Consider the following 10,685-nt stretch of genomic DNA (forward strand, 5'->3'; position numbering starts at 1 on the left):
GTCATAAGGGCAATAACTGCGTACCAGTGCTGAGATAAAGACATTATGCACGGTCCCCCTCACTTGGAGAGTAATGGTTCTTGTTTACATTTTGTTTGTCTTTGTGTCTGCATAAAATCTGTGGCAAACTTGATGAAGCTCGAAGAATTTAAACAACGTGTCCATTAACTGCAGAATCAGAATTATGATCTTCATAGTTTCTTGTCACCAGGTTGCATTACCGATGAATAACAATGTTAAAAAAAAAGCAACAATTTAAAAAAAAAATCACAAAATTATCAAAATAGGCAGAGATAAAAAATGAGAAGCTATCGCCGTATTCTTACAAATAACAAAAAATAACCATTTCCTTATTGTAAAGGCTAAGCTATAATTTGTGATTATTCGGACTGTAAGATATGTTTATATATCTGCAATATATCTGCAAACCATGCTGTTGCCCAGGAAAAACCAAACTCTCTGCCTTGCCATGTCTTAATGAAGCTGAGTAGGGGAACCTCAGCTGTCACATTGACAACAATACAAGTACAATAAAAGTATTGTGGTATGAGAATACAGAGGAATTAGACACTATTGTAATAAACAACCAGGATACTAGATGAAGAGACATAATGTGATCCTCAACACACTAACAATGTAAATAATCAGTTTATTGTAATACTCTGCTGATTTGAATTATCCCCTAGAAAACCACATGTTAGTGTCATAGTGTTACTGGGGTCTCTGGATGAATACCTGAATAAAATCTTGAAATGAGCACCTGGAAAGCTTTATGCACGTGTCTGCAAAGGACATCCCGCAATGACGAGCTTCACATCAGATTGAAAAAAAAAATAAGGTAAGAAGAAACCAACTTCTTAAGTCGCCTGCATCATGTTGTAGCTGTCATATGTGATGCATCAGGTATGTGTATGGACAGATTTAGATTTAGATAAACCTAAATCAAGTAACCCCCCCCCCCCACAAAAAAAAAAAAAAAATTAAAATCCCGGTTTGTGGCTGATCAGCTTTTAACAAAGAACGAGCATTCGATTGTCTGGTCCAAGTTCATTTCCAGAAGGATTGCTCAGCTCAGACACTGCTTTGAATAAAAGTGCTTAAAGGACCTTGTTCTCCGTTTGGTGTTTTATGGGCATTTAAAATCCTATTTTTATTTTGATGAGGGAAAAGGTAGGGCTCTGGTACCTCAGGCCTGAAAATGAATCATGAAGCAGGAGCGACATTAAAACGAGGAGGGGAGGGGAGGGAAGGGGAGGGCATGTCGTAACTCTTCTCGTCAGACCTCGCTGTTGGCGATCCTTAGCACTGATATTATTTCTGTTTATTGAATGTAAAAACATAGGTTAGACGTGTCTTCTCTTTATTTTTATTCATTCCCACATCACTTCTCTCTCCATCTTTGTGAGGCACGCTAACCTTTAAGCGGATCACTTTATTGGCTTGATATTATGTTGTATGATACTTACCACAACAAGCTCCTTACAGTCTACGATTTTCATATGTAAAGCAGCATACACAATTGTACTGTTTATTATTACAAATAACGGACAGCAAGTTTCGCGGCTGTACTCTGTAAGCACGTCACTCATTAACGTGCCGGTGGATTTCACGTACATATACGTCACACCACCAGTTTAGAATTCAACGCAAAAAAATCAGCCAGTACAACGGACACAAACATACCCTAGGCTTTCTCGAAAATTTAGTGTCTTAAAGTCCGGGTAATAAAAGTGTATTTTTAGATTGTGTGGAACCACAAGCAGGACTTCTTGTAGGACAAGAGCATTAGAAGTTTGAAGTGTTACAACAACACATCGAGACTGGCTGACTGATGAGTCTCTGATGAAGTTAATTATAGTATTCTTACTCTAAGGTAAGCATGAGTAAAATGACTGATTAATGTCATGTTGTGATTTGACATTGGTCTGTGACGGTAGCTTGTCACAGTCCTGCTGGTGAAAGGACAAGAGTGACGTTACAGACTTTGTCCTGCTGGAAACTGTCGGAATGACACCGAAGACTAGTCAATGCCATGATGGTGGATGATTCGTTTCATGGAATATTGTCAGACTGGGGACACTTCCTAGTAGTGTTGGAGAATTCTTTCAGTACCATGCTGGATCTTTGTCAGTGTCATATGGAAGACTTGTCAGTGCGCCATGCTGGTGGTTCATGACGTCACGTAACTTTTTCTCGCGGTTACGTAACTGAAGGCAGACGCAAGAAAGTACGACTTACACACGTGACAAAGTCGTAGATAACTGAAAGACTGGTAGGGCGTAGAGATGACGTAGGTGAGTGTGATCACCCGCCAATAACGTTCCTGACGTCATGTTCACAGCCGTGACGTACCTTTAAAAATACGTTCGGAACCGAGGGGTTCTTCGTCCTCCATCTCTTTGAAAACTTTGTCGCTGTTCTTCCCGTTCTCTCCCAACATGAGTTCTCGCCCTTCCTGCGTTGTCGGAACTGTTTTTTCGGCCTCGCAATGCGCATAGAAAGGTCGTTTCAGTTGTGTCGCGACGATAAAAGCGATGACGTAGAACAGGAAGTTCGCCACGCGCGAGCTGACGTACAGACCGTGGTACATAAACCTAAAGGCACGCAGATCGTACATGGCGCACGAACCAGCCCCCGCGCAGCCGGAAGTCCACATCAGACACGTGGAATCCACGACCCGGCCGAACAGGACAGGGCCAGGAAACCAGCCTAAGCAAAGCAAAACTTGTATCACTTATTTTTGGTACTAAGACAATTGTAATTCTAGACAATCATGTGATATAGAAAATAAATAATTAAAAAAACTATTACCTTAAGCCATCTGAACTAGAGCAAAAATCAGAAAATAAAACGTGGGTAAAGGTCACTTGGAGCAAAAGGACAAGAAACCCCACATAAGTGGTCGTCTGCATGAACAATAAAACACAATAGGAGGGTCGACTCACCCAGCAGGGTGACCAAAAAGGCGCTGAAGCCGATGGCCAGGGGCTTGTCGCTCTCCGCCACACTTCTGTTAGAAGACAGAAAGGCAAAGGGTTCCACGCTGACAAATTCTGCTATAAATATGGTCAGTTTGTTGTAATTTTCTTCAGCATTTATTTATGATATGAGAATGAAATAACAATCGAATGAAGGAAGGATAGAGGGAAGGAAAGAGTGTCAGAAGATACTTACCTAACGCTGACGACAAAACCGGGCATGATGCTCATTGTGGACCCCAGGGCAGAGACGAAGCTCAGAATAACATACGGATATAACATGTTGCAGTTCTGAGAACACAGGCCGGGGACTGCTTCCGCTGTGGGATGTGACGTGTTGCTGGGCATTGCTATGCACGAGCAGTTCCCGTAGGACTGAAAACAGACCCCTCTCCCAGATAAGATCTTTGTCGAAACATCATTGGGACAGAGAGGAAGCAAGCATTTATTTTGGTGACAAACTTTACTATTAACGTAGCAAACACGCAAGATTTGGCCAAGCTTGGGCCAAGCTTGGGCCAAGCTTAGGCCAATGTTTTTATCTTGGCTCAAGCTTGGCCGAATCTTGCGTGTTTGCTGGGAACTTGGGGGCATTTCAGAGCTTTGCCAATTCACCATTTTGTACCCTACCGTGGGTGGACCACGTGACACTTACCACGCCTCTGTTCTCGGAGCAGCCAGCGTGACACGGGGAGAAGTACGTCACGCCGTTTGCGCCGCACGTAGGAAAGTAACGTGTCTCATCGCACTGGCAGCTGGACTGACATGGCTGTGACGTGTTCGAGATACTGCCACTGCCACGAGACAATACGTCATCGTTGTGCTAACATGACTTAAAATATTTGCACAAAGAGGAACAAATATTTTTCTTGTAACCAGTTGACTGTTTAAAAATGAAGTTAGTCCTCCTCAGTCGACAATCCACGTCAGTTACATACCGCCACAAGTTTTCTTTAGTCCTTCGTTTCATCGCTTTTGTCATTTTTGTCAAAAGAAAAAAGAACAGACCCCGGTTCTGCTCCTGACTCACCCCACTGCGGTCACACCCTTGTCGATCTGTGGCTGGTCACATCCCAGGGCGAACAAGGACGCGATCATGGCAGTGCACACAGCGGACAGGGTCAGCATCACCTTCAGGCAGGTCAGGGGAGGCAACTTGAAGCGTGACGTCACATAGCCGCCAATTAAGGTGCCAACGGAAGCAGCCATAACATTCAGAACTCCTGGCGAGCAACCAAAGGCGGGTGTTGAGAGAGGGTGGGAAAGTAGAAGTCACACAAAAATACAGCCAACAGCAAAACCAGAAACAAATTTAAACAAAACAGTCGACACAAATTTTTAAAAGTTAAATTCCTGCTCACAGACTAAGACGAGAACATTTAGACACTGCTGTGAAGTAGTTTGACATCTTCACACCGTTGGTGACGCAGACACACAGTAGTTACCTATAGTAATGTTGGCTTGCCAAGGAGGAACCGTGAACTGCGTCTCGAAGTACTTTGGTAGGAAGGCCATCATACCCGACACACTGAAAAGCATGCAGCAGTTTCCGATGACTATCAAAATGTACACGGGTGTCAGTACCAGACGGAGGAGGCTTCTCAGAAATTCTGAAAAAAAGTTGGAATGGACTAAAAAAATCTCGTCCTTGCAATATTGCGACATCGAGCACACAAAGCAGCAACACGATGGCACGTGCAGCAACAAGAGTGATTAATCACATTTATATTCAAAATCCAGGGGACAGCATTCCCGTACCTTTTATGCCATGTATGAATGGCCTCCCCTTGGCAGCACTCTTGCGCTTCTCTTGCAGCGCCTTCAGCTCTGGCTGCGGTCGCAGTCGTCGCGGGAAGAAGATGAGGGGAATAGCGGCGAATATTCCACAGATTCCGAACAAGAGAAACCCTAACCACCAGGCTCCGATCCAGCGAGGGTCGCGAGTCGTCATGCCGGTGTCTGGAGGACGGTGAAAATAAAAGCAAGAACAATTTTCTAAAGCATAAAACCAGATTTATGGATTTAGAAACGTTGACATGATGTAGTAAATTGTGGAGTACATACTTGTGATAACGAGGGCATTAGTCCTGAGTAAATCGACAATAGAGTTTCTAATGAGTCAACTGATATTTATTATTGTGATGTGACCAGGGCCGTGCTTAGGGGCAGGCGGACGAGGCATCTGCCTAGGGCCCCGCGCTTTTGATTGTAACCTATTGACGAACGTTAGAAATAAATTAATCGTAGGCTTATGTTGTAATGTGTATGCAGCGTGCTGTCAATGATAAAAGACGAGATATCCCTGAGGAAAAAAGTGACTTTAGATCACAACTAAAACCGTGTGATCGTGGCGTGAGGGCCCCGCACATGCCCTTTGCCTCGGGCCCCGCGGGGGCTAAGAACGGGCCTGGATGTGACAAAGGCGGTTATCGTGCATGAGGTAACACCTGAGTTTGTCATGTGTTAGGTGACAAAGGCGTTTGACTGTGTTAGTTGCGTCTATTGCGACAATAGTCTACTCTGCTTACCTTCCAGTGTGATGTACATCGTTGTGAACACTCCACCCAGAGTAAATGCCAGTGCAGGTCCGAAAATACTCAGACATGAAATAATTCCTACACATCCAGAAAACAAAAGTAATTACTTCCCTTACAACAAACCAATGGTCTTTACTGTGGACAGCTTATAAATATACAGTCACCTGTAATGAGGTCATTTAGAAAAGTGTAAAAAAAAAAAAGAGGTTGTGTTCATGAACTAAGAAGGAAGATGCTCACCAAGATAGAGCGTGGTTTTAGTTTTGGGCACGTTGTCATCAATGTACGTGCCCACGAACGTCTGACGAGGAGACTTGCCAAAGCCTTGAAAAATCATCCCCAGAGCGAGGCACGCGATGGCCAGGCCCTGCCATTCCTCCGAAATAGCCCCCTTCCTCCTGGGTCCCTCCACTGCGCAGCTTTCTTCTGCCCTCGTCGACAGGTTGACCATCTGGGAGCCGTTGTCCCACCCGGAGCTCGCCATGACGTCCAGCACGCACAGCGGCGCCCTGAAGCTCGCGCTACTTCCGCTGGCGGAAGCATTCATCTCCGTCAGAGCCCTAGGGCTCAGCGACAGGCTGTCCCTGGTGGCGAAGAAGGGGATGGTGCAGATGAGGCCGGAGAAGCCGAACAGCAGCGTGCAGACGGCGAGGGCGCGAGGGATGTGCACGCGGCGCGCCAGGTGAGACAGGGGCAGGGTGGTCAGCAGGTAGCCCAGGTCGTTGCAGCTCATGAGGAGGCCGCTGATGGAGCTGCTGAAGCCGAACTGGCGCTCGAGGGTAGTGATCTGCGAGTTGATGTAGATGCTCAGGGTCGACGTGAACAAGCCCGCCAAGCTGTACACCGCCGTGAAGCACCCGATTCTCGCACAGCCCTGAATAATAATAATAATAATAATAATAATAATAATAATAATAATAATAATAATAATAATAATAATAATAATAATAATAATAATAATAATAATAATTCCTAAAAATAGTCCCAACACCGTACTCAAGAATTTGCTCAAAACATTTCAGCTCGATTGTCATCCAGTCACTTATAAAGTACAAGCAAGTCTTGGATTTTTATTAAAACGAAGATATCTTCCTACAGCAGTGCCGACGATACAAAAGCTCGAGCTGTTAAAAGCAACTACCATTGCTGGTTTAAAAAAAAAACAAACTTAAAGAAAGGTCAAGCACCAGATATGCTACATGGACTACTCCATCTGGTCTACAAGTGACATCGTGACACAGTTACAAACACATTATCAGTCGTATCCTTATCTATGCTAATTATTATCAATGCTAACAACTGACTGTGAGCACCATTGATATGCGTGCTCCAAACAGGTAAATAAGAGGAGCTTAACCCGGGACACGTGCAAGTAAATAGTAAATTTTGATTGTGCTAAATGATGAAGAAAGAAGTTTTTACATTGATAAATATGTATCACATTTTTATAATGTTTTATTTTTAATGGTTAAAAATATGTGATCAGCAATCAGTTTAACTGTAAAACAAAAATGCAATTCTGTAAATTAATCATCCATCCAATAAAAAAAATTACAGGAGTTTATCTTAGACAAACACACGTCCCTTGGGTGGGACTATGAATCAGTGGTCCCTGATGTACAGACATTTGAAGTCACTTTATAATACAACATAATACAACACATTACAATGTTATGTACTCCAGACAACAATCACGCCAGTCTAGCATGGATATCTAACCTGCATGAAAGAAGGTCGGCAGCTTCCTGCTCCACATTCGATGGCATCATCGTCGTCATGGTTACTGATTCCCCCCACTTCCTCAGGCCTTCCTCTCTGGGAGGTTCTACTCGTCATCTTGAATACCAAGCATGCGTTGAACTGTGAAATGAAGGAAAATAATCTGTATCACCAAATCATAGACCTGACTGTCTGTTCTCAAACTTTTTTTCTCTTCCAAGCTCAGCTCGTCAACCTGACGGCAGTCCCACAGTTGTATCCATGCGTCCAAAGCCGCCGTGTCACCAGATCCCGAAAAGAAACTTGGTCTCGGAAACTTGAACAACGACAAAGAAGTCAGCCAAGCGAAGACTGGGAGAAGAAAAGGCTTCATTACCCTCCTTACAATTGACCGCTATTGTCAGGAGAGTGATGTCCAGTAGGGTTACCGGCTTGAGGGGAGTAGCTCTTACATGTCCTGTCCTTTTTGGTTTTATTGTGTCCTCTTGGGATTTTCGTCGTGTTGGGTGTCCGTTAAATAATGCTGAGCTGTGCTCTTAGTTGTGTTCCCTGACACTATTCTGTGTATTTTACCCCGAGTCTGTGCTCCAGTGTGGTCTTCTTCGTCGTTTAACGGTTAATAATAATAATACGAATAATACGAATAATACGAATAATAATAATACAAAGATGTCCGTAAAACTAACAACAAATTGCAAGAAGTCCACTAGGACGTCTTCGAAGGTGAGGGGAACAGAAGCTAAATTAGGTCCTCAGAAGACCTCCATGATCACAGCAGGAAGAAGAAACCTAAGGTGCATGTATGTCAGCACTGGTAAAGATCATCCTACAGGCAAGAGTAGAGAAAATGAGCAGGAGAGGATGACAAAAGAAGGATGGAAAGAACATGTGCAAAAATGAGTACACGCACCTGACAGAAGAAGACTAAGAAAATTGTCAACATCTGGTGATATGAATGTCAGGTCCGACCAACGAAGTTAAGCAACGGGTGACGCCAATGACGATGATTGTTTTGTATATGTTTACGTTGTTGTCTTTTTAGTAGAAATACAGGTATTTATAATAACAAATGTTGATTTACCTTATCCTAATAGCAAAGGCGGACTCAAGGCGCTTACTTACACAAAGTCGCACGAGAACACATCTGTAGGTATCAAATACAAATTACAAATTCATTCAAAATCTTTAAACTCATACCCGCACCACACACACAGACACACAGAGAAAGGAGACAACCGGAGTACCCGGGAGAAAACAATCGAACGTCAGGTGTCACAGTAGTAGTAGTAATGGTAGTAGGTCTATGAGAGACTATAGTAGATACATCTCATCATCAAGACTTCGTTCACTTCCCCCTCTCTCTCATTCACACACACACACACATCTATATAAAAAGACGAATGTTATTTACATTGCTTTACCTATGATATCGATGAGCGGTGACTTGGAGGCTCTTTGCTACATGCGCCAAATCCGCGAATGTTTGACTCACGCAGCTTGAGGTAGGGCGGGGAAGGATGTCTGTCAACCTGTAAATGTCAACTACAATACCGCTACTTGTGGTCCGGAGATAGGCCCCACGACTGGGGGAGAGAGGGAAGTAATTGAGGCACCACCCGCACCCTCAGTTGCCAGGAGGTCAGAGGTCAGATACAGTAGACATCGGTGCACACGACAGATAGCTGTCTGATAACAGACTGGAACACCTGATTGGTTTTAGTAGCGGTTAGCTGATGATTATGCACTTTGTCGATTTTGCATTGATGTATAGAAACAGTTTCGAGTATAAACAAGTAAGTGTTGTATTTATATCTACTTACCTACAGGATGACAAAGGTCCAACAATATCCACTGCCCTGGCTATGACCTCTCACCTACGACCTAACGACGTTATAGCCGGAGTCTTTACGTGAAGACGTAACAGGCATTGACGTACCCGAGGGTCCTTTTGTCACTTTCTGCACGACATTCTCGGGGTAGGGAACTAAGGAAACGCACGTGCCGTAGCTTATTTAGCTTATGCTGTAAGTGCCCTCATTGGTTCACACCTGTAGAAGTCTACAGTAGACTTGTGATAATGTATACGAGTGAACGTACAGGTGTGCAGCGTGCAGCTCGGCATGAGTCTGACAGGACTGAGAGAATTTCTTTCTTTGTCTGTCTGTCTGTTTGTCTGCCTGCCTGTCTTACAGTCTGTCACAACACACACAGACACACACTTAAACAATTACACACATACATCGCCAAATTAGGCACGTGACGTCAGATATTTGATGACGCATAAGATATCTGACGTCATAGGACCGAGCGCGTCATCCTGAGATAGCTGTGACGACACAGCCCACGTTAGCGAGTCGTGGTGCTGACTCCTACCAGTTTAGTATGTGCCGGTCTACGTACCCTGGGTACCTTCTATCAGGAAAAGTCACAGCAGTCAGACGCTTTCCTCACCCTCCGCGGTCTGCACACAGTTCACTCCCCCTGCAGACAGCAGGGTACGGCCTCGTGACTTCCTCTACATCTCCCACCTTCCTCTTGCGTCTCCAGGGACTGAACTCGAGGTGGGATCGATGACGTCATAAAAAAGTGTTGGGGTGTGTAACAATGACGTCACAACGCATAGCAGAGATATAAGCGTTGTCATCATGCTACACAGTTTACTTTGGGAGGAAGGGGGAGGAATCAGTGTTGTACGCCGTGCAAGCAGCTAGGACTGTAATAACAGATGTCACATGCAGAGAAAGAATAGCGTGCCTGAGACGAGATTTGAACCCAAGACAGATATTTGATGATGCATGTGTCGGTGACAGGCACTAACCGCTGCGCCACCAGACCGCCGGGGATGTTGATCGCTCGTTGTTTACAAGTCTGCAGTGTTTCAGGATGACGCCTCGTGACCATGCATAGATGACACTTGAGACCTGTGAGACAGCTTTAAGATGAGGCATCTCAGCCTGGATTTTTGGTTATCTGTCGCCATCGCCAGTCGTAATAAGGTCACGGACACACCGCAGACAAACACGCCAAAAACACACGCACGCACAAACACACCTGCGCCCATTTAAATACACTGATACGCACTAACATGCACAGGCGGACACGCACTCCAACACACAATGATATACAGGGCAACACACACACACAGATGGGGACAGAAGAGCACTTACAAACTGTAAACACATCTGCAAAGACAGAGGCGCCAACACATAGTCAAGAACGCATGCACGCACACTCATGCTCTCACACATACGCATGCACTGAACCACAAGATAAGTACATCCACCCAGCTATCATTTTATATATCTATATATAATATCTTTAAGGTACATGTTAACCTTTCTCGGGTACAGAGGGACCAAACAAGTGATGAACAGCTTTTAGCCGAAAAGTATTTTTGAAAATAATCCGTTAATTGTTTTAACTATTGTTTTGAGATGAGCTGTATTAGAAA

At 44.3% G+C, this 10,685-nt stretch overlaps 1 protein-coding gene across 4 annotated transcripts; it reads right to left on the reverse strand.

Moving 5' to 3' along the window:
* Positions 1–1,412: 1,412 nt before the first annotated feature.
* Positions 1,413–10,296, reverse strand: LOC112562979 (solute carrier organic anion transporter family member 2A1-like). 4 transcript variants are annotated; one of them, XM_025236633.1, is made up of 11 exons: positions 9,686–10,296; positions 7,235–7,375; positions 5,756–6,389; positions 5,507–5,593; positions 4,737–4,937; positions 4,424–4,588; positions 4,009–4,201; positions 3,634–3,772; positions 3,175–3,353; positions 2,946–3,010; positions 1,413–2,709 (listed from the first exon to the last, which is right to left on the reverse strand). In XM_025236633.1, exons 2-11 carry the CDS (start codon positions 7,349–7,351, stop codon positions 2,336–2,338), a joined length of 2,154 nt encoding a protein of 717 aa, XP_025092418.1. In that variant the 5' UTR covers positions 7,352–7,375; positions 9,686–10,296; the 3' UTR covers positions 1,413–2,335. The 4 variants fall into 4 exon arrangements, with proteins under 4 accessions (XP_025092418.1, XP_025092416.1, XP_025092419.1 ...); XM_025236631.1 differs by having other exon boundaries at positions 9,635–10,295; XM_025236634.1 differs by lacking the exon at positions 9,686–10,296 and adding an exon at positions 9,055–9,078.
* Positions 10,297–10,685: the final 389 nt, after the last annotated feature.

This window comes from Pomacea canaliculata, linkage group LG4 (genome assembly GCF_003073045.1).
Source record: "Pomacea canaliculata isolate SZHN2017 linkage group LG4, ASM307304v1, whole genome shotgun sequence".
In the NCBI taxonomy this organism is placed as follows: domain Eukaryota; kingdom Metazoa; phylum Mollusca; class Gastropoda; order Architaenioglossa; family Ampullariidae; genus Pomacea; species Pomacea canaliculata.